The sequence below is a fragment of the Diceros bicornis genome, chromosome 4 (genome assembly GCF_020826845.1).
Source record: "Diceros bicornis minor isolate mBicDic1 chromosome 4, mDicBic1.mat.cur, whole genome shotgun sequence".
Lineage (NCBI taxonomy): Eukaryota > Metazoa > Chordata > Mammalia > Perissodactyla > Rhinocerotidae > Diceros > Diceros bicornis.
Window position 1 is genome coordinate 40,880,289 of NC_080743.1, and position 25,178 is coordinate 40,905,466.

A 25,178-nucleotide genomic window follows, 5' to 3' on the forward strand; every position below is an offset into this window, starting at 1 on the left:
TGTTTCAAAGGTGGATTTAAGCTAATGAAGCTTAAATTTCAGAGTCCCTCACTAGACTCTTTCTAAAAAAAAAAAAAAATTAAATTTCATATCTATTCATAGTTTAATGTTAATATTCTTTTGCTTAAAGAAAGCCCTCAGATTTGTATATGCTTTAGGCCCCACAAAATCTGTATTTGCCCCTGGGTGGCTTAGGAAAAAAGACAAATGCAAGTAAGAGTATCCAAATAGGAGTTTAAAAGGAAGATGTGAGAAAAAGGATAGAAAAAAAAAATAAGCTGAACATTAAATGTTTACCCAGTTGAGCATCAAGTTGAGCTCTGAGCCTCTGAGTTTCCTGGAATGCACAATGATGAGGGGCATCTGTCCATCCTATAGCTCTTGCTATCAGAATGGAGGAAATGTCCAAAGAGAGCAAAAACATTCATTAATACTGAACTCTGAGAAATGTCTAAGTGGAATATTTCATAGGGGACAAGATCATATTATCACCAAAAGTGGTATTTTCTCTATGATAGAAACCTTCTTGGAAACAAGCGGTAAAGTTTTGCTCAAATATACATTGAGCAACTCTTCTGTATTGGGCATTGTCTCGGGCAGATACTAGAGATACAGAAGGAACAAGGCATGGTGCTTGTCCCCTTAGAACTCTCAGACAAACACACAAACAATCATAAAAAACAGTTGATGAGTTGCTCGTGGAGGCCTTACAAAGACGTGTGCCATCACAAAGGAGAGAGTGGCTAATTCACATGAGGGAGGTGGAGGGGAAGGGAAGAAATAACTTCTGCACTCAATTTTAAGGGTAAAAATATTCTTTCCACAATAGTTGTCACTTCACAGGGAACGTTAAAAAACTGCCATGTGCCCAGGCAGTTTTCCTGAACATAATCTGACTCTCATTCCTGTGGCTTTTGGGCATTGTCACTGTAAGATGGAATCACATTCATTGGAATCGAATTCATCCCTTACAGACCACGAAGAAACCCACCTTTCATGACATGAATTGTTGCCTTCCTGTCTTATTTCCTTAAGCATTTGAAAGATTTCTTATGACTTACTCATAGCCTTTTTAATGGGCATATTGGGTTTATTAAATTCTTTAGTTGTCTGTAGAGAACCAAAAGCAAGGTATTTGGCTGTTACAATAAGAAACAATAGGGAAAAAATAACAAATGAAAATAGACATCTCTTGGTGTTCAGATATTTTCAACCTCAAAAATCTTTATTCCAATGAGCAGTTTAAAAATCTTTTCTAAGAAATTCCCATTTTACAGCAATGCAATAGAAAGTGACTCACCTGTCGACACCTCAAAAAATTGTAAGCCTCAAAATGAGGAATAGCCTGAATTCTAAGCATCCAAATGTTAGGTAATAGAAAACGTCTTCATGGGGAAAATAGGATCTCAAAATGGTCTTGCTTGGCAAGGTTTGTATAGCTGCAATGAGCATTTCTCCCCTACGCTGGCATCCCCAAAGGAATAGAAACATCTCTGCATCTTTCTAAAGTAGTTGACTGCAGCAAGCACCGCATCAAAAAGTCTTGCTGCTTTGCTCTGCATTGTGTCTGGCCAAACACCCTGAGAACGTCTCCCTGCATTATGCATGGGTCTCTAACTCCATGTTAGTTTGAAAACACATGAAAAGTCTCTTCTTGCCATCCCAACTTCTATTCTCTTTGACGAATTACAAAAGACAAGCAGTTCCTTGCAGTGGAGCAGGATTTTCAAGCTTGGGGAAATTTGGAGCTTATGCAATTGATACTAACATTATGACGCTGCCATTGTACCTCACTCAACAGGGAATTTGCAAAGGAAAAAAAATACAGATTCAGTAGCAAGTCACTGTCATGCTGTGGCAAAGATGGTCTTCTGAAGTGTTGGGTCAGGAATTCAGCAGTTCTTTGCAGAAATCGCATTCGGCTTGAAATTCAGTTCACAGAGCAGAGTTAAAACACGGAAATGAAAATTTAGGTTTCCACTTTTGCTTGATCAGTGATCACTGATATAGCTGAAGCACATAAACTCTGAGCATTTACAATCAAGAGATTCTGAATGTGTCTAATAACTGAAAATAAGATTTCATTCCTTCCGCGGTTTTTAAAAAATCAAGGAAAGCTTTAATTCCTCCTTCTTCCCTCCTTACTAAGAAATGGGAAAATAGCTCTTGGTTTTAAAGCACACAAAGCTAGAAATCTCTGAGGAAGTTACAACAATTAGTTAACATAAGCAGAGGGCAGTTATTCAAAGATAAATACTAAAATAGAAGTTTAATGATTCCTGCATTTACCACCTGTTAGTGCACTTCAAAGATGTGGAGAATAAGTCTGTACAGCTCATTAACAGCTATCATTTATTGTCTATGTACCATGTGTCAGACATTTTTATGGATTATCTCATTCGATCCTCACAGCAGCCAGATGCGGTAGAAATTACTAGCCCCTTTTCAGATGAGGAAACAGGCATAAGGAGGCTGGAAACTTGCCTGAAGTTACCCCACTAGTCAGTTGCATAGCAGGACTCTTACTCAGTTCTGTTTGATTCCCATCCTGTGCTCTCACCCACACCACTACCCCTGGAGTAGCGGAGTAGATATAAATCTCTGACTTTTAATTAGCAATGTCTATCATGCTGTTGCTTGCTTGATGAACCAACCACATCAATAATAGTAATCACAGCAAAGACAGATATAGCACATACTACCTGCCAAGCCATGCTTTGAGTGCTTTACATATATGAATTTATGTAATCCTTGCAACAACCCTAAGAGGTAGAAAACTGAGCCACTGAGAGCATAAGCAACTTGCCCCAAGGTCACATTGTGCATGAATGTAACAGCAAAGCTTCAAACCCAGATAGCTTGGCTCCTTGATCTTGGGTAGAAGTTTTCATCTGGGTACAGACTAAATTCATGTCCACATTTATACCAAGTCAAGTTGCATTCTGAAATGGTTCCACCACCTTAGCATAACTTGTAAATTAAAGTGGAAGCCAAAAAATCAATGCAGTCCATGATTAATATGAACAACCTAATGTATTCTTGAATTATTCTGCTCAATTAAGTTTCTATTACAGAGTTTAATCCACATATCTGACAAGTAAAAGAGGAATAAAAATGATGGTTATGTGAAATTAATCAAATAAAGTGCCAAATGATTTTCGACAGCTAACACATGCATCTCACAGCATATTTAAAGAGATCTGTTGCATATGTGGATACATTTGTACGGTCCACATAGTGTAAATTTGGTACTCTGTGCCCAGAACATAAGCCTAACGATATCTATTTTGAACCACTTACAAATGTTAACTAACCTTATAGGCAAGCACAGAATGGTTGATGTCATGAAGCTGTTTTGAACCAGCTGTTGAAGTTGAGCATTAATTTCCCGACTCTGATGGATTCAGGAGTTCTAAAATGAAAACAAAATGGTTTCGATGGATGGATATATATTTTGTTTTTTTCTGTGCTTATTTCCTAATGATCTGATTGTTATCAAGTTTTATATTAGGATTTTTATATTAAGTTAAAGATGTTGTGCACTGATAAATGTCTAACAGCTCTTTTTTATTGTGTTCTTTCCCTCCAGGTATCCCCAGTATTTCCAGTATTGGTAGTAAGTAAAACAATCACCAAACTAAGTCTAGGCTAGCTTTGCATTGTTGTTCAGCTCCTCAGATCTATTTTCCCAGTGTCCATTTCTGATGTCAGAGAGCATTTTCTTCGTGAATTGAATTGTTGTGTTTGTTCTCTGCACAGATAAAATAGTTATCTGTGTATAATTCCTCTGTGGATGTGGCAATGCCACAGCTTTCCTGTCTGCTTCTGATCAATGAAGGCTACCTTTACAGAGGTGCAATTACTCAGGTAACCATAGCTCATTTAGCGAAAATATAAACAGTCCTGTTTACCCATACTTAGTAACCAACAAACAAATTGAACTCTCTCCCTAGGACGATATGGATTTCTACCATAATTTAGAAAAACGGAGAAGGAATGCCAATGAATGCTTTAGGCATATTCATTAGAACCCAAGGAAAACGCCATGAAACCTGGGAGAGGGAATTTTATTAATGCATTAAACTTTAGTCTTTGTGAAGGCCTGAAAGAGACAGGTTTGTGATCATTCATCTTTCCAGAGGAATGAAGGAAAAAAATAATCGATATGTTCATTTCTCCCTCCTATAATACAGTGATCCATGTTTTCCTGACTACTTAGCTTTAAGTTTGAAAGGGAAGGGGCATAAAAAATACATGCAGAATTTAGGAGTAGGGCCACTAGAAATCCCTGCAAGAAATCTTTTAGTGGAAATATAAGCAATTGGAAAAGAAATCCCTTTTCAGCCCTCTGTGGAACACTTCTCCAGGACTTCTGCAAAGAGCATTCTCCTAGCTATCATGGGAGAACCAGACTGTAGCTCCCTCTTTACGTGTAAAACAATGGCACCCCAACGGGAAGCCTGAAATCCTCATTAAGGAAATGCTCCATAACTTTTCAGAGCAGAATCTCACATATTTTTTATATATTGCACCCTTTTTCTCCGATGGCTAAAACCTTTGAACAACTGCTGTATAACTGATTCAAAATAAAGTGCTGAGGAAGCCGAGATTATGCACTGTAAGCGAAGAGAAGAATTTGCACTGTGGTCTCAGGCCTCAGAGGCTTCGCCATAGGTGATGCGCCACGCAGAGCCATTGCAATGTAAACAGCAGCAGCTGAAGCATTGCAATACCAACATCCATCTAAAAAGCAATACTCTGATAATTTGGATAAAACAACTGCTTGCTTCTTATAAATGCACAGTCAGGTCTTCCAATTTATAAATCAACCCAGTTTACTTAAGCTTGTGAATCGGGCTGAACACGGATTTGTTAAGCACTAGACATGTTAAATGCCATGAAAATCGGCCGCTTTGTAAGTAGAAGTAGTGTTCACATCCATTTAGATACCAGCCTGATGCTACAGCATCCTCTTTGTGATCTTGTTGAAAAGGCATCAGTGCTATGAACTTGCAAGTGAAAACCTTCAGCAATAATAGTCTAATTTTTCTGCTTTAGTATCTCCGTGGGCATTTGCCTAACTGTATATATAACCCACAATGTGCTCCTTCCAGGCCTTGACAATTGTATTTGCACATGCATTTTAGAGCAAAACGGAACCAAATGGCAGCGAGCTGAGACAGATTATTGAGGCTGCTATGGCGATCTGGCCTGTCAAAAGTCTCAGAAATGGATGGACGGAAAGTAGTTCTTTGGCGCTGGGGTGCGTTCCTGTTCGGAGTGTCAGTCGTGTGTTGCATGGACTCTGACTGTACTGCCCACCCGACATCCCATCCGGCCGTCTCCACTACATGCCGCATCTCTGAGCATCAGCAGATGTCGACCTTTTACACACTGAATCTGGAAATTCCAGTTTTGTTTGCTTTGTTTTCTTTTGAAATCAGTGGTGACCTGAAAGGATGCTTTGTTGTGCCTTTGGAAAATGTACTAACCTTTATTATCAGAAACCTAGGAAAATTTAGCTCCTAATACCAATAACCTAAGCAGACCCTCTAACAAATAAAGTGATAGTTTACACCCTGCCTTCATTACACCTCTGGCTGTTCTGCTTGGAGTGCAGGGGGTGTTTCCTCAGATTTCTCCAGCAAACGGGATGATGTAAGAGCTTCCAGGGGACATCCAACATCACACATGACTAGCTTGCCTATTGCCTGGCTTTAAGGTCAAGAGACTTAGGATAAAACCATCATACATGGTTGTATCTTCTAGGTTGCTTTCATGGCACTCACACGTTCCTTCTTTGTGGGCTCATAAGGTGCTCATTGTGTGCACTGGTGGATTCCTTTCCTCTCCAAAGGGCAAGAATTCACACATATGTGACTCACTGCCTATTCTAGAGGGCACAGGAATTGGGTTTCCAAGGTACAAGCCAGAGAAGAGAGAGCTGCTTGGATTTTTAACTAAATTTAAGTGTTTGCCAGGACTGTTCCCTTTATCCCAAAGAAGGAATCAACGAATGTAGTTCCACCAAGTATATAGGAAGATGCCATTATAACAGATGTAACACCCATGAGACTCCCATCATCAAAGCATATCTTAAGGAAAATGAATGATGTATATTATCGATGTAAATTATTGATGTATGTAACCATAAGTTCACATACATACGCTATATACACCATGACTAAAGATTTTGGGGCCCTAATAGATTTCAGTATAAATCTCAAACTGTCAATGCCTGATTAAAGTTCAAATGCATGGACAGAGTGATCATCCTTTCCGATCATCTGCTAAAAATGTTTTTGAAACAAATTTCCCATTACGGTCATTTGTACCTGCTGTTGTCTATCTATTAGCAAATAGGTTTCCCAATCATCCCAAAGGTACTTGATTTAAAACTCGGTCATTTTGATGTGCCTTGGCCATGGCTGAAAAATACTGGTGATATTGTCAGCAATTAATGAATCCCAAAATAGATCTGTAGCCACTTGAGCCTTATGATCTCTGTTTTTACTTTACCTGATGAGGTAGTAATTCATTCAGGTTTCATTTTTTTAAATAAAATGTATTACAAATAAACACAATTTTATCCAAGTGAACATTTGTTGATGCTGAGGATCCAAATTAGTAGTTGGTTTGATGTGGGTGTTTTTGTTACAGCAATAAACTAATCATTACCTTCTAACATATATTATCTAATCCTTAGTCCTGAAAAGCAAATGATTTCACTAATTATGTTAAACAGTATATTATAAAGAATATATTTAGAACAGCAAGAATTAGCCTAATGTGCAAATAGCTTCATGTGGGTGATTTTCACTTAAAAAAGCAGATGACAGATGAGCCAGAGGTTAAAGGTAGACCATCCACTGAAAGGAAAGATCGCATCAAGAAAGTTGATTTCAAAAAACTTGAAAAGTTTAAATAAATAGAAACGTTTCTTAGAATAGCAACAAAAGAAAAGAGAGATGTAAACATTTTGTGGACTCAATTCTATATTATTTCCTTAAATACTTTCAGCTAACTGACATGATGGTATATAAAGCATAGAAGATTGATGGAGCTGTTTGGCTGTCCCTCCTCTCCAACTTAATTCAATTTGAAACAATAGTTCACTTAAGGGAAATATTCTATTTTCCTGTGTTCTCTTCTAATGAGCACTGCCTTCATCACAGAGTTAAAAATTCATCTCTAATTTGATTTAATTGGCAGGACTATTAAACAAAGGAAGTGCTACCTGCAGGGATCCATCAGCCTGTTGAGAAAGCCCAGAGATGTTTTCATACTTGAAAACATTTGACGCCAGTCGGAGACCTTGTAAAAGTTGTTTTCCATACAGCATCCAAATATTTTTGTTCAGTACAGATTTACTGTAGAAACCTGGATCGTGAGGAAAATAACAAGGTTAATCATTTCCCCACCCAAGGGTTATTAGTAATCGTGTTCATGCTATCCAGAGAGCCTCAGTGTTTGTTTGTTTTTCCCATTGCTTTAATACTTCTAAATCCCCCAAATAAAAGTTTCATTTGAATTGCCCTTTAACTAATTAGGTTTTATATAATGAGGGGAAAAAATGATCAGGCTATTGTGTTTATATGGCAAATTGCATAGTGTGCTACATTAATTTTGAACTGTTTGCTGATGTTCTAGAAGGAAAGCTTAGGTCCCAGGTGAAATGCCTTTGGGACTTTGTTATATCATGTACGCAGTATCCTCATCACGGATCCATTTCATATTTGTGTTAACTAACATTTCACATTCATGAAACCTTTGTGGCTATCCTAAAATTGAATGAACATTAGGACATAGCTGCTTCTTTAATCCTGAAGAATAAATCAAAGATTCCAATGAAGGGGGGGAAATATCCCCTACCTAAAAAAAAAAAAAAAAAAAAAAAATCTAGAGGTTTAGCAATCTTTGTTGACAACAATTGCCCACCTTGAGCAAGTTGATTTTTTTTCACGTATTAACCCCAGGTGAATTTAGACTGTCAAGCCACTTTTTAGGTGTGAGCTGATATCTGTACCCTTGCTGTTATCTCTATGTGGTGGTTTCTTGAAATTCTTAGCTTAAACAAAGATTTGCCATGTTCTCTGAAAGGTCTGATGATGAACCTTCAAACAGGTAACTGTGAACTTCTGCACTAATAGCGTGGGTATCATCAAAGGCTTCTTGAGGTATCAATAGGGAGCTGACCAACTAACTGCTCCACTTCCTGGGGACAGTTAGACAGAGTCTCTGCTTAGAACTGGACGGAGATATTCCCACCTGCCTACAGAATTCTGTTCTACAAATGGTGAATCTGAGGCCCAGAGTCGCCAAGTAACTTGCCCAGTGTAATACTGCCAGGAAGGCCTGTCTGACTCCAGAAGCAAACCCTCATAACATTATACCAAGTGGAAGAGGTTAGAGATAAAAATCATAGATTTATTGACTCCTACCCCAGACTCTTTCCAACTCACTACACTGCACCTTAGACCTATTGATCCCTGAATTGACTCATTTCTGTGCAGGGAACTTTAGTGTCCTAGAGAAAAACAGACATTCATTTTCTGGTACCTCACTGTGTCGTCAACAGAAGTTACAAGCATCCTGTTTGAGGAAATAGGGTAGGAGACTGTAAGGCTCCCCTACATTAAAATAAACCCTTCCTCTACCACCGAACATCCTCCATATGCTGAGGAAGAGGGGAAATGTATAGATGTCAAATATATTATAGAATGTGGGACAGTATGTGAAATTAGCTGTGCAAATTGTAAAACATGCTTGTACATATTCTATGACAGTAAAAATCCAAATTTTTTGCTTTACTGAGACAGAAAAATAAAATTGTGTGCCATCTGAAGGACAAACCTACCACTATCACATTGAACTGTATCTTCCCCACCAGTTGAATGATGCTGTATTTCTGACAGTAGGCAGCTCTCTGTGAAGATGGTAAGGTTACCTCCAAGGCCCTAGGGATTTCTTCTGGAGAGCTTTTGGGTTTTCTATAGATTCTTTTCTAGGCATCAATAATGTTGTTTCCAGATTCCCTGAGGAACAACAGCAGTAAGTGTATAAACCCAAAAGAACCTGGTGACTGTCTCCACCTGATATTTTCCTCACACACTCCTGGAAGAAGGATGTTTAATGAAGGCTCACTAACATCCTCCCAGTGGTGGCTTTCCATATCCATGGTGTCACCCTGTTACCCACCATATTTTAGAACCAAAAAATTACGTAAAAATTAATGTTTTTAGGAAACTTTTAAAAAGCACTCATCCAACATCATCATTTTACTGATAAGGCAACTAAGGCTTAAGCGAATTATCTGTGCCATCTGGATATTGGTCAAGGCAGGATTCCAGCTCAGTGTTCAGTTTCCAAACTAGCACTCTTTACATTCTGCCACAACGTTAGAATTTGCCTTCTCATTTAATTAAATTTCTAAAGTATGAGATACTACATGATAGACTATTCTAGGGAAAAAAAATGGGAAAGTGTGGTCACAAGTTACTCTGTTTTTAAAGGGTGTCCACAAAGTGAGTTGAAAGCTGCCTATGATTCATGCTAAGTGAATGCCATGTATGATAGAAGACAACTTAATATTCTAAAACAACCTTACCACTAAAGCTTTCTCAATGCAAATAAAATGTTTTTAGCCTTTTGTTTCAAGCTTGCTTTTCAACTAGATATACTATGGTGTCAGCAATAGACGGTCAAGTTTAGCAATTATAACATAGTTCTTTCCAACTTAGAGTGCAGAGAGTTTTCCTTGGGGCACAGAGGAAAAAAGCTGCCTCTGAAAGCCTCATTTTTCTATCTAGAATCTCAGTTTTTCTGATTTATGAAAATGAATTTCAAGTGCCACAACCAGTTGTCACGTAACAGTTTTCTGAGTTCTTTTCTTAATGAAAAAAAATTTCAGATTAGATACTAATTTGATTCATAGTCTAAACTAATATGCTTCTAATCTGAAAGAAACCTGGAAATTAACATCTTTAGATGTTAAAAATCAAATCTTTCCCACAGTATTTCAAAATAATTCCTATCACTTTCTGAACAACAGTATTAATTGATGTAGGGATTTATTCCCTAAAGTAAGCTATATTTTAAGTGAGCTTTTTTACATATCACAATCACTCACTTTGGGAAAAATTAAGATTGCAAAAAATAGGGGGATCACATTATTTTCTCTACTTCAGTTCAGTAAGAGCTATTTATACTGCAGTAATCTGATTTTTATTACAACAGCAACCACAAATAGAATAATAAAAGCTAACATATATTGAATGCTCATTACAATGACAAGCAAATATTAACTCATTTAATCTTGACAACAACCAGCAGGTAGTGTCATCATTCCCATTTTACGGATGAGAAAGCTTAGACATAGAGAAGTTGAGGAACTTGTCAATGTGATAGAATTGGGATTCAAATCCAGCTCAAGTTCTATTTACATGCATCAGATGTTAAATAAAGTTCCCCTAAATAGATATTTTATAGGCTTCCCATAGATGTAATTTGAAAATTCAGCAATGACAATAGAGTAATAGCATCTGATGGGCATTTCAGATATTCTGATTCTTTTTAAAGGAGACAGTTGTGGAATATGTGATTGCAGTCTCCATACTCCAGAGCCAAAGTCTTTGGAGTCCAGTCTAAGAAATCATCAAGATGAGTTCAGCCCATTTTCCCAGGTGTATGGGGCCAAGATCCTTAAGAAGAAGGGACTTCCATAAAGGGCTATTCTTGAATGATTGGCCATCTGCAATCCCATTGGACATATATGATGACCCCTCCCCGCACCCCAATAATAGTTTCTCAACTCCAGTTTGGGTTTCACTATGACAGTCGAAAGGTCCACAATCAAATCATGCAGCAATAATTTTCCCTTCACACAAGGAACTCTTAATCCCCTAGATTTTTCAAAGAGCATGTCCCTCATCCCAAAAGGCTTCATCTTTCCGTGAACTTTAGTATGACCCTGCTAGGCCATGAGAGAACCACTGGAGAGATGGAACTTAACACCTGAGAGAAATCTTAGAGATCTTTTAGTCCGGCACCTTTATCTTACAGATAAGCAAACCAAAGTCCAAAGAAATTAACAGCCAAACAGCCCTTCAGTAGCAAAACTGGGACCAGACGCCTTATCTTCTGACTCCCAGTGCCCTTTGCTTTGCAGCAAATTATCACTCTGAGACCTTCATATTGACCCAAAGATATTCCTTGGTTAATTCATGAAAGAACAAAATTAATAAATTCTGCAAAAGTTCACCCAAAGAGACAATACAAATTCTTTTGATGTATTATAATTTATTTTTCTATTTGCAATTTCTAACCACTCAAAACAAGTGACCAACTGGCTAAAAATTCTCAGAGGCTTCATGTTATACAAAGACTTTCATTAGAATTGGATATGATTACATAGACTTTGTCTCAATTATACCATTAATGTAGCCTCCAGTGTGCCTAATTTACTTCTGGGAATTAAACATTAGTTATTAATATTGATTGACTATTTATATGTGCCAGGATCTTAGAGTAACTAGAGAGTTACTGGCTAATTTTAAGTTGTTTTCTTACTCGGCCTTCTAATTAAAAAAAAAATAAATTTTTAAATAATTAAGATGAGATATTAAATTAAAAATCTCATGATGGCCAAATATTAAAACATGTATGCACAGACACATGCTATAGTAATTTAGGGTCCATAAATTTCAATATCTTTTTTTGTAGGACATTTTTCCTCCCAAGGAAAAGACATAGTACATAAAATTTCATCCCACTGGAGATATGTCTAGATTAGACTAGGATTTCTACAAGATGACTGCTGGTGGTTCTGAGTTTTAATTGTTCAGGAAGGTTAGGAATCCCACATAATGAAAATTATTTGGAAAAAAATGTCTAATTATATTCCCAGGCAAATACAAGGGCTACCCTCCCCCCTCATCCAGAAAACTATCTTAAGTACACAATACAGAAGAAAGTTATATTCTAGGTAGGGATCAGATTGTGACTGAGGTGTCTATCTTGGTAATTCCACACAAGTCAAGTAGTTAACAATGCAAAAGTAGAATGACCTACATTAATTTTTTATACATATAAGAAGATCCTTAAAATGGAACCTCAGCATCCTGGGGAAAAATCATAAAACACTGAGAGAAGACTATACTAAAATATATGCATTAACAAGTATTTAATATATTGGAATATGAAATAAAGTTTAATTTATGAAGTTAATTTTCAAAACTCACTTCCACATTTAGTATAAAATTTTGGGGGCTGGCCCAGTGGCATAGCAGTTAATTTAAGTTCATGTGCTGTGCTTTGGGTGGCCCAGGGATCACAGATTCAATTCCCAGGTGTGGACCTACACACTGCTCATCAAGCTATGTGTGGCAGTGTCCCATATACAAAATAGAGGAAGATGAGCACAAATGTTAGCTCGGGGCTAATCTTCCTCACCAAAAAGAGGAGGATTGGCAATAGATGTTAGCTCAGAGCCAATCTTCCTCACAAAAAAAAAAGAAAAAGAAAAAGAAAGAAAATTTGTCCTTACTTAAATTTCTTGGCAAAGCTTATTAACAAAATAACCATATTATTACTTTTATTTCATCAAGATAAACAAGTCACTGCATAATTAACATTAAATTTACAAATATCACCTCCACTTCTGACCTGTATTTGCTTCTCCTACAGGAAAAAAATGGACAGAACCATTTCAACAAACTAAAATTTTCTTAATTTGATGCTAATAATATAAACATATTTTCCATATAAAACAATAACAATAGTATGAAATTTTTCTAAGTAAACAATTTCTGGAAATCATATTATTTCCCTTAAAATGAAAATTTATAGTTTTTCAAAAGTGATTATCACAGTTCAAGTAGGTTTATTCTGTCAATTCAATATCTACTCATTACCAAGATGCTCAAGTGAAAAGCAATGTTCAGTCAATAACTCGCATACTTTGCCTGCATGTTACCAAATAAATATTTATTTAGTAACATTTGGATACAGATGTGGAAAATCATCACATTCTTTTTTCATTCACAAATTTTAACAGATATAGCAAATCAATAAGATTTACTCTGCTTTTGTGTGTATACACACAGAAACAGTGGATCAACTTTTCTAACAAATATTAAAAAACCAAAATCTAGTGAAAGTTCCATGTCTCGCAAGAATGTTATTCACTATAATCTAATTATGGAGAAAACAATCTGATAATACCTGTTTACACTAGCCTAGCCACTTGATATCAATTACTCAATTATTAGATATTTACTGAGGCCTTCTGGAAGGCTTTGCCCCTTCTCAAAGAGATCCAATCTAATTACACAGACGAGAAATAGACCTATGAAATTTAAACTAGCAATATTAAAACTTACCCCTATCTACGTATCAATGAGAAATCAGGAGCAGGGAGAGTACCATGCTACAGGAGTCTAGACCTCCTTGCAGGCTTCGGTGGTCCCAAAGGACCACACAGGAGATGTGGTTTTGAGCTGATCTCAGTGGGGGTAGATTGAGTCATGAAATGACTACTTTGGCTATTATGGCCTGTGCACCTTAGCAAAAATAGTTTTAAAGCATCCAGTCCTAAACGTGGCTTCCTCTTGCTTTTCCAGAGTCATTTTTTTATACTGGTGAATCTAAGAAGGAAATAACATCAATTCTTAAATTAACCATGCTTATAATTATTTCTGGATTGGAACTAATAACTCTAGAAACATATTTTGAGGTAAAAACATCATGAAAACATGCACATACCCATACATACAAACCTTAGATATGAGCAGAAGCATCTGAAACTATTCTCCTTAAGCCAGAATCACCAGTAATCCCTCTCTTTCTTTCTCTGAGAAATTGCATAAATAAAAACAGGAAATAAATCCACTTCTTTGCAGAGATAATGGCTCACACTTAAAACATACCCCAAAGAATCTCTCACGAAAGACTAATGCAACCAGTTCATATCTGTAAATATAAATTGCAGAGAATGGAATCCTCAAGTGAGAAATTATTTCTTTCGTGTTATCTTCTAGTTTCAGGCACCAGCTTTATATAATGGTTTGAACTGCTGAAGTCCTTATTTGGTTATTTGTAAGAACACTCTACTTTATTGCAAAAGTAAATGTGTACAGCTTTGTTAGGGAAGAGGCTATATATTTAATGTCCATTCAATGTTTTGGGAATCATCAATTGCTTGCTCTTGTTTGGTGCGGGAGTCATGTTTTGTTAAGTGCATCACAGCCAAGGTACAGAGCAGATGTGTGGTTTGTGTCTTTGTCCATAGAATTTTCTGTTTAGACCAAATGACATTATAGCTGAAAATAACAAACCCTGATTTTTCCCGATGCATGCAGATCCTCCAAAGTTTAATAGGATATGGCCGAATATTTCTTCCCTTGAGGTTTCTAAACCAAAACAAGGTAGGAACGTGGAAAATTCCTACTGATAAAAAAATCCCACGTGGTTAGGGGGAAAATCCCATATGTTATTTCTTAACACTAAGTAAGAGCATTATTATGAATGCCATGTCTTTGAAAGAATCATAATTTGAATATTTTTTCTAATATGAAAACTATCCCAGAAATATTATAGTGAAAGATGTAGGCAAAAATTAGATGGCATGGAAGTTAGAAGCACTTTATCAAATTTACTTTGAATGTCAATCAGTCCCAAGAGAAGCCTAGAGTTCTGTTGCCATCACAGTGTGGAGTATGTATAAGTCTTAAATGCTTGTGGGTGACACAGGTGTCCTTCTGCCATCTCCCTTTTGAGTAAACTGACTGGTATGTCAGTTGTGTTGAGGGTCAAGAAGAATACCTAAAGGCAGTATTGCAACCCCCAAGAGATCTGTTTTCTTTCACTGTGGCTCCATATCGACTGGCAGAAATTTGGATCTCTCTCCCTCTTTCACTCTCTTCCACATCACAACATATTTTCTCTGTTGGGGCTTTCCCTTTTTTAATCCTTTATGAATTAGTAATCATTTCTACCAACATTAAGAGCAACCTGTTTTCTGTCTGTCCTTGGAGCAGTATTTCCTGACTTCTAACATCAAAAATAAATAAATAAATAAAAGAGACAGACTGACAGACAGCAGCGTGATTACACAGAAGGAAATAGAACTTTTAAAGACTGAGCAATAAAATTCATAACATGCAGTGTAATGTCAAATTCACATTAACATCTAGCCTATAGATATACATAGACATGTGTAAATAGGAGTTTATTTTAATAGAAAATTCTTTTGCCTTCTTCCTTCTCAAAAAAAAGAAAGGAACATCTTTGGCTTCTACCTTGCTTCATTACATACAGGATGTTCCTTTGAAACTAATGAATACAGATGGAGAAGGAAACGAGCAAAAAGAGGAACCAGGAAATAGCTGCTAAGCAAAACAAAATATATTAGCAATTTGTTGAGGAGTCAAATTGGAAGGGCTGCATTTTGAGTCCTTGATCAGAGTGATGAAATCAAGACTGTCCTAGATACATATATTACTAGCAAATAGAATTATCTTAATCATCTGCTCCAAATGAATTTTTTCAATTTTCTGCATACATATGTGGAAGAAGAAATACAGATCAAGCTCACCTCTATTAGTATAATTCTATGAGGATTCGGGAGAGGTTTAGTGGCTTTATTCCTTGGCAAGTTCAAGGAGAGCATCTTCAGTGAAATGTCACTCAGTCTTTCCCATTGAATTTCATAGCTCAACAAATTATACAAGACAGGATCTAAGACTTAACACTTCTCCACAGTGAGTTTTGAGATGGACAAGATTATGCATTGTTCAGAACCTGAAACAGACCCATTTAATTATTTTGCTATGTTTTCTGTGAGTGTCACAGGACTAAACTTTCAGAAATATCTTTAGTTAATGCCAGTTGTACTTTTTTAGAATGTGGATAATGAGTTCAAATGAATTCATTTGAGAAGCAGTACAGTTGAATAAAATGCTTGAACTTAACGATTTTAGCTAAAGGTGCACTTTCTAGCAGAGGCCAGTTCTGTGCAGCCATAATTTATCTTGTCAACATCTGCAAAGAACATCAGTCTCTATCCTGCTTTTGCTGTTTTCACAAGCAACTCTTCATGGATAAGTGGAAAAGCAATGGCAGGCAAACTTAGAAATCCTTGCCATTAACAAACTGACATCATCGCAAAGGTAATAAATGTTGAGAAGACGACAACATTTTTGAAAGGTAGACCGATTCGAGGTGACCCTGAGACTGAGATCCAGATGCCACTGAATGGTTGGCCATTGTGACCATGTTCTGTGACGTCTAATTCATTCAACAAAAATAGTCTAACTGGTTTATATATAGACAAGCTTACAGTTACACAAAGAGAATGACGTGATGAACTGAGGCAATGATATTCCCAAGTACCTCAACAACACAACTATATTTTAAGAGAAGGACAACAGGGAATCCTAATATCCATATTGTTACTGAAATATTCCTTGCCTAACTGGATTCTTGATTTAAATGGTAATACTTTTTGCCTCTGAAAAGAAAGCTTCTAAACTTTATTACTGACAATGTTAACATTTTCAGCCAAATACAAGACTTTCTTTATGATTGAAACAAACTCCCAGAAATGACAGATACAAATAGTCTCTTCATTTAGGCTATTTTTCAAGTGAGTTGATGATAAGTTATTACAATTTGAACGTTTCGCTATTGTTTCTAATGTGCTGTTCATTCTTTTAAACCTATCCAGTTGCTCCCAAATTAGCTTTGTCAACAGTTTCTTCTGTTCAAGTTGCAAACCACAAGAGAGGTAGGAATTCTTGGATTCATACAGTGATTTCATGGTGTTATGTGTTGTGAAACATTACACTGTATGAATCTGGAATATCTGTGAAGTGTACCCATCAGCTTATTGGTGAGGCATGTTGACTGACACCAATCAATGCATCAAATAGTACTGAGAATGTCATCTTAAAGAGAAAAAAAAAGCTTCACTCAAATTTGACTGCTGCAACATTTGTTTTCTGAAAGATTAATGTGTGAATAAGAATTATAACAGTTTAGGTTCCTGTTTAGAACATGAATGTTAGAGTATTAACATTGTTACTCATTTGCATTGAAATCAGGAAACCCACTTACAGTGAGTTTCAAGGATGCTTTTCATGAGAACAGAATGACGGGTCCCCTGTATGGTGCCCATTTGACTTTGTGACAAATAAAATACATTGGAATTTCTATTTCCAAACATTGTTTGGAATGAATTTGAACAAATACTAGTGAAGATCTGCACTGAGTTAAGTGTTGATTATGACCCAAAAATAATAATTATATTACTTTCTTTAAATGAAAATGAGCAGTATCTCATCTGTGATTCATGAATGGCCCATTCCAGCTAGCATCTGTCATTCACAGAATGAAGATTTTTCAGGAAACGCAGACTCCTGTTTTTATTTCACCATTTTCATTTAAATGTCCTATGTGACAGGTGTGTCTTGTTTTCCACCCTTGACTGTTGGGCATATGTCATGTTTTTTGGGTTTTGGTTTTTGGCTTTTTTTCATGAAACACCTCTTACAAAGAAATATATTTGTTATCAAAATATGAATTTAGTTTGACCCTCTTGGTGAAAATGACCGTAATAGGTTCCATATTCCTTATCGAATGGAGTCAAATTAATTTCCAGATTTTAATCAACATTGGATTGGTTTTTCTGTGGTATATAGAGAAAAGGAAGAAACTGGTCAGAAGATGGGAAGAGGGAAGCCAATAGTATTTAAACTACATCTGAAACTTTACTCACAATGTGCTTGTACATATCAAACATTGATGGTGCCTTTTTGAGGGGAATCCAAATGGATCTGAAATTTGGGGAACTAAGTTCTTTAAGAACAGAGCAGCCACAGGTTCATAGGGTATCAAGCCTATCTGGACGTGTGCGCATATCATGAGGCAGTCACCGAGGCCACAGTAGGGATGTCGTTCCTCATCTATAAAATACAAATCTACACAAAGAAACCAAGGAGGTGAAGGAGAAAGGAAGCAATAGGGACTTTCGCAAAGTCTGTCTCTTTCATGTCATGTCAAGCGCACTAGATATACTAGAGGCTCCTTGATCCGGAATTTGACCCTGCTTTATTGAATCTCTAGTTTCTTGGGGTCACAACACAAATGAGGTCCAAATAGGAAGTCAGGAAGAAACCGCCTAATGGAGTAGATTTATCATTAAAAAGTCCACAGCATCATCAAATGATGTGTACGGAAGAGCTTCAAAAGCTACATAGGTTGCAAGACAGGGTTAGGGGTGGGACAAAGACCAGGAAAATGCTACAGTGTCTTCATCCCCGCCCCTGGGGGAGGCACCCCTGAGGCATGGTGACTCTAATGCAGGAAAGGGAAAATACTTTTTAGAGTTCTAATTCCTTCACCTTCTGCCTATCTAAAGTCTTTTTCCAAAATCTTTTCTTTTTGAGTGACTAAAATAAATTTTCACCAGCTTTCCTCATTTCTCTTTCCTCATTTGGCAAAAAAAAATCTACTTGTGCCACATTCAGAGCACTTTATCTCGTATTTACATAGGTAATGTAATAATGTACTTAGAGGCAACATGGTGAACAGTAAGAAGGAAGACACCAAGGGGAAATTTAAGCCCCTCCTCTTCTTAACATTCTTTTTCTTCCATTTTTTCTCTCCAACCTTTTGTTTTTCTGTAACTCCTACCTGCCCCGGTCTTCCCCAGCCAGTCTCAGCCAGAAAAACCTTTATACCTTAGAAGAGGTTTGGGTCTTCCATGATCTAGAAAGCCAACTTTGAACTCTCCCTCTTCTAAAACACTTTTGGCTTTTATTGCTTTTAACTAGCCAGTTACTAAGTGCCATATTATCATAACTGCCTTATATAATGTAATATATATCATATGGGGGATTTTGGCCCCCAGCACACTTTTGGTTGTCACAGCTTAGGGTTGCAACTGCATCTAGTGGGTAGAGGGATGCTTCTGAATATCCTACAATATACAGAACACCAAAGAATTATTTGGCCCAAAATGTCCATAGTGCCAAGGTTGAGAAACCCAGCACTAGACTCTGCAAGACTGGGCTTCATTCACGTTGTCCACTGGTACAAGCTGGTTCTCAATAAATATGTGTTGCCAATGCTAGCCGTGCCACACCATGAAAATGTGTTTTAGAGACCCCTGTTAGATTTGTTTACACAACAGTAATTAGAACTTGTCTGAAAAAAAATATATATAGTCGACAATGCGATCTGAGACTGGAAAACTATATAATATCATAGCAATTTTTCGAAATCTGCTTTTTCCTACCTAAACTGATCTGCATAGACATATAGTCAACTCTCAGTTAAAATACAGTCGTGGGTCTCTTAACAACAGGGATGCATTCTAAGAACTGTGTCATTTGGCGATTTCATCATCGTGCGAACATCATAGAGTGTACCTACACAAACCTAGATGGTATAGCCTACTACACACCTTGGCTATATGGTACTACTAGGTTATATGGGACCACTGTTGTATATGTGGTCCGTTGTTGACTGAAACATCGGTATGCGGCACATGACTGTAAGAACTAACTCAGTTATATCTTGTTGTGTGGCTGTTATTTTTTTAAACTCTTTAATGTATAGGACATAGCCAGACTTTCTTATGGAATTCCAATGGTGGAGGAATGAATATAAACATAACCTTCCTCTGTGTCGTTCTCTGTCTCCCAAAAGAAAGTGCCTCAGGATCATCATTGATTCATTCATTTGACAGCATTTTTTGAGTGCTTTGTATGTGCCAGGCAGTGTTTTGAGTTCTGTGGTTGTGTCTGTGAACAAAACAGACACAGTCTGCACTCATGTATTTACACTCAGAGAATGAGGGAGAAATTTTTTTTAAAATATACTTTTCAGATACTATAAATTCTACAAAAAAGTAAACAAAGTTAGGAAATGAGGGGATTCATATGTTTGGGTAGAGGGCTGTTATTTCAGATACAGTGGTCACAGAATTTTCTTTGAGCAGAGACCTCAAAAACAAAGTGAGGAAGCAAGTCATAGGGATGTCTGGGGGAGGAATATTCCCAGACAGAGGTACCAGCAAGTGCAAAGGCCCTGGGGAAGTGTTTGGCATGTTTGCTAGCAACATGAAAGGCCTTGTACAGGGAGTGAGGAGGACAGTGATAGCAATGAGCCCCCAGGGGAGCCAGAACAATTATGAATGAATGAACTCGAAATCTGTCTTTTATCCTGAATGAGATGAGAAGCCATTAGAATTATGAGCAAAGGGGTGTCATGACGCAACTTAAGTTTTGAAAGAGTCACTCTAACTGCTGTGTGGAGGGGAGACTCGCACAAGGATGTAAGCCAGAAGAGCAGTTTGGGGACAACAGCAAGAATCCAGATGCCTTTAACTAAGGATGAGATGGTGAGAGGTGGTGAGGTTTAGACTGTATTTTAAAAGCACAGCCAAGAGGATCTGCTGACTGGTTGGTTGTCAGGGATGAGAGAAAGAGAGGTGTCATGAACAACTCAGGAATTTTGAGCTAAGGAATTGGCGGAACAGAGTTGTGGTTTACCGGGATAAGGTGGGCCACCGGGGTGAGTAGCAGGTCTGGGAAGGTAACATAAGAGCTCAGTTTTGAGCATGTTCAAGCTGAGATATCTATTAAATGTCCAAGTGGAGACATTAAGAAGGCAGTTGGTATATCAGTCCAGATGAAGTCGCACTAACTAACAGGGAGTTGGTCCAGGCTGGAAATAACTATTTTGGGAAGGTCAGCGAATAGATGATTTATAAAGTGATGAGGCTAGGCAAAAAACCCAGGCTCTAGGGTGAGCCTAAAGAGCAAAGAGATCCACGGACTAAGCCCTGAGACATTTGAGGAGATAGGACAACAAACAAAAGAGAGAAAAAAAGCAATGGTGGGTGGGGAAGGAGAGAGTGATGGCCCAGAAACCCCCTCTTTCAGGAAGGGTTGCCAGGCAGCCCTGAAGGCCCTGTTGAGGTTTATGGTTATGACCTTAAAGTGAGACTTGTTTCAAAATGGTTGGAGAAAATCTCCAGCCACATTTAGCTGCTGGGCTGTAGGCATGGAGAGGTGGAGAGTTGGATTTAACCAGGATCAGGTTTTCCCAGGAGACTATGATTAGGGGTGGAGTTTGGGAGTAGAGAGATGAGGGTACATAAAAAGAAGTGATTATAAGGATGGACAATGGACTCTATACTTTGTAAAAAGGGAAGGGAGGAGGTGATAGGTCAGTGAATTGGAGAATCAAAGAATTATTGAGTTATTAATAGCATCCCTTCAGGATCTTAATATGATAATGCAGCTCACACTGTATCATTAATGATCATTAATTGATTCTGTGCCTATGCAGAAAGCCTAGTTACTAAAGATGGTAAATTAACAGAATACTTAAAAATAATACAGTAGTTTAATAATTACATTTGAAATGCCTTGCATTTATATAGTGTTCTCATGGTTTTTAAATCACTTTCAAAGATCTTTTTTCTCATTTTATATTCTCTAATATATCATGGCCAGAGAAGACAGCTTTATCAAAGTCTCAGAAGAGTCTTAGAAGTGTTAAAAGAATTAAGTTACTATTAGCCTACTTTCCAGATTATAAGACACCTTAAATATCCATTTATCTTCTGAAATAAGTTTATAATATTGTGTTTAGCTGGGTATGATTTCATTTATAATTATGTAATTATTTACATAATTTATATTATTTAACTTTTCCTACCAAAATTATTAAATTGGTTTTCAAAAACAGACCCAGAAACAGTTAATGTCATCACAGAAATGTATACTATTCATTAAGTTCAGAGAATAGTAGATGACAAGTGTCACATTAACTTGTCGCTGGAGATTCATGGACTGGGTCATGAAAGTGTTGAGCTCGGATATCTACAGATATGTTTTTTTCTTGGATGAAGCTTTGTCAGATGAAACTCAGCATGTAGTTCTGGCTGTTGGGCAGATCTTACAGAATTCTTCAAATATCCTCAAAGGAACCATGTTATGAAACTTCTCCAACCTTATTCTCTGTGCTTTCCCAGCTTCATGCCTTTGTACACTCTATTTCTTTCACTTGAAATGCTCATTCCCTCCTTTTTAAAAAAAATAAATAAATAAACCCTATCTGCCCTCACAGAAGACTCAGTGTAAACCCTATCTGCCCTCACAGAAGACTCAGTGTTAAGTCCAATCTAAAGTTACTTTAGGGGCTGGCCTGGTGGAGCAAGCAGTTAAGTGCGCGCACTCCTCTGCAGCCGCCTGGGATTCGCTGGTTCGGATCCCAGGGCGCACCGACGCACTGCTTGGCAAGCCATGCTGTGGCGGCGTCCCATATAAAGTGGAAGACGATGGGCACGGATGATAGCCCAGGGCCAGTCTTCCTCAGCAAAAAGAGGAGGATTGGCAGATGTTAGCTCAGGGCCGATCTTCCTCACAAAAAAAAATAAAGTTAGTTTTTCCTAACTCTTCTCAAGGTAAATTAATTTCTTCTTAGATCGCTTTGGGTCACTATTTGTTTTTCTTAGCACATACTATTTTGTTTTCTAATGATCTGAGCACACTTGTCTTACCCACTAAACAAGCTTCTTGACAACAAGGACTTCAATGTACAATAATTCTGAGAAGTTCCTGGAATGAATGTATGCACATAAAAGATGGCTTTGAGGGCCTGCCCCATGGCGTAGCGGTTAAGTGCGTGCACTCCGCTGCTGGCGGCCCGGGTTCGGATTCCGGACGTGCACTGAGGCACCGTTTGTCAGGCCATGCTGTAGTGGCATCACACATAAAGTAGAGGAAGATGGGCACGGATGTTAGCTCAGGGCCAGTCTTCCTCAGCAAAAAAAAAAAAGAAAGGGTGGGGGGAGGATTGGCATGGATGTTAGCTCAGGGCTGATCTTCCTCACAAAAAAAAAGAAAAGAAAAGAAAAAAAAGAAAAGATGCTTTTGAAAAAAGCTGGATTAATTATGTTAAGTGCGCCGAGGACCAACCTGGGGTGGGGACCGTGAAGAAGGACAACCACCAAGGGGCCTCTTGCAGAGAGGGAGAGCCTGCGGACAGGACAGGGCTGTTAGTGCCCCCTCCTCAGGAAGTCCAGGCAGCTCTGAAGAAGTCCTTGGGAAGCAATTAGATTTGGGACTTGGGTCTCCTCCCTGCCACCACTACTCTGGGGTGGCTCCAGGCCAGAAAGATTCTCCCTGTTTCAAACCCTCAACCAAGGAAGGTTCTAGAGGCCTTTTAGGTTTCCTAAGGAGTCAGAAATGTCAGCTTAAACAAGGTATAACTCAGGGAGATATAATGTATTGGGGTGAAATGCTTGTTGTTTCTTAAGGGAATTTAACTTGTGGATCTGTAATTCTATCATTTTTGTTATTATTGTTGTTACTATTACTACTATATTATCAATTTTAATTTGGCGTGCCTTAACTACTAAATTTATGCAGGAATTTTCTTACTCCATCTTGCACATTGAAGTCCCAAGGCCCTGTTCTTGGGGCACTCTCCTTCTCCCTCTGCTTGCTCCTAATCCTCATCCCCACCCCACTCCCAGGGCACATATACACACTGATACAGCCAGCCTCTGGACAGAGGAAGTGGCTTGCCTTCAGGAACCTCCCCTTCCTCTTTCCTCTCTTTTAAACATCTGGGGTCCTCGAGGTGCTGACCCTGTTCCCGGGTATCATCTTCCACTCTTCACCATTTCTAGTGTCCTCCTCTGCTTCTATCCAAATTTGATTTCATTGTCAAGACCTTGACCTCGGCTCTCTATTGTAGTAACTGGCTCTCAGTAAATGAATCCACACCATTCTGATGAGTAGCAGCATGTTAATTAAAAAAAAAAAGGTGGAAGATAGTCACCGTTCCTTATTCTTTCTTATTCATTTTGACAACACTTATTCATTTTTACTCTGGTCATCAACTGCAGCACTTCCAAAATTTTAATCTAGGCCAAAAGAGTAACTCAGCACCTCACATAGTGCCTGGCATATGGTAGACCAACGCAATAAGATATTTATTGAATGAATGAATGAATGAATGGGCTCAAATAGTGACTATGTTTGGCTTCCTAGTGGGATAAATAAAATCCAGACATAAATGAGAGAAGTATTTTTGGACAAACAAGGTTTGCAGTATCATGGTTGACCTTCCTCATAAATGTCCAGCTAGGCCTTTCCCTCGTGTTTTGAAAAGACAAATTAGATTCCCCACCTAATTACCCTTCACACATTTTTTTCTGTCTGATTTGATAATTATTGCTACCAATAGAGGCTTAGTCTTTAGGACTTCTTTTTAAAAGATTGAATTAAATTAACAACTTTCTGCTTTGGTTGAGATGCAGAAGAGAGAAAATCTGGTCACTCTCCACCCTTCCCCACCTGCTCTGGTCTCCTCATCTACTTCTTATCACCATCGCCCCTAAGCCCCAGAGGCACCTCTAACATTTTGGAGAGTCAAAGGAAAAGAGATCTGAGGGTACAGTACCTGCCTAACCCTTCTTTTTTAGCAGACTTAGCTTGAAACTTGGAAGAAAAGAAAATCTTAAGAGCGCTTTTTTCATAACAATAATCTCCCTGTTTTTTGTATTTTCTCTCACGCATAAAAAACATGCAGATTTGGCCTGATGAAAGGCTTACAAAAGCCATCGTCTTCTCTTAGCATTTGGAAAAAACAAAAATAGAGAATCGTTTAGTTGTCTAGATCCCTATTAAATGTGCCGTGATTTCTGTGAAACCCTGTCTAAGTTACTGTCTTGACATAAATGATAGTGAGACTGTAAACAAAGGAACCCTGGGTAATAGACTCAGGCCCTAGATGCTCACATACTTCCCTCTCTCTTTTTTAAGACTGGAAATATGAAGAGAAAATGAGGGAAGTGGTGCAAAGACAGTAAAGTTCTCAGTGTGCAAAAATTAGACTTTTGCATCAATGGAAACTTAGCCTTCCCAAATTTTAAAAGGTGTACACCTGCAAATGCTTCTGTTCATCCTGTCTGCCAAGAATTAACAATCTCCAGTCATGTTCTGAATGTCCAACCTTTCTATCCCGCTTGAAACAGATGCTACTTCCATGCCAGTCACAACCATCTGTTGTCACCATGTGTCATGTTGAATTACATATATGTAATGCCATTCCGCCATCTTTTCTCCACTCCTCATTTTATCCAAGCATGTAGTGTGCTA

The 25,178-nt window shown here is 37.9% G+C and overlaps 1 protein-coding gene across 5 annotated transcripts in view; it reads left to right on the forward strand.

Moving 5' to 3' along the window:
• NTNG1 (netrin G1) overlaps nt 1-25,178 on the forward strand; it is a 315,325-nt gene that overhangs the window by 239,458 nt on the left and 50,689 nt on the right. For 3 of the 5 annotated variants that reach the window (XM_058538660.1, XM_058538658.1, XM_058538659.1), the window contains exon 5: nt 3,590-3,616. In XM_058538660.1, coding sequence (XP_058394643.1) covers nt 3,590-3,616 — 27 coding nt within the window. Of the gene's footprint in view, nt 1-3,589; nt 5,583-25,178 lie in introns of those variants that run through there. The other 2 variants (XM_058538661.1, XM_058538663.1) reach the window with 2 other exon arrangements.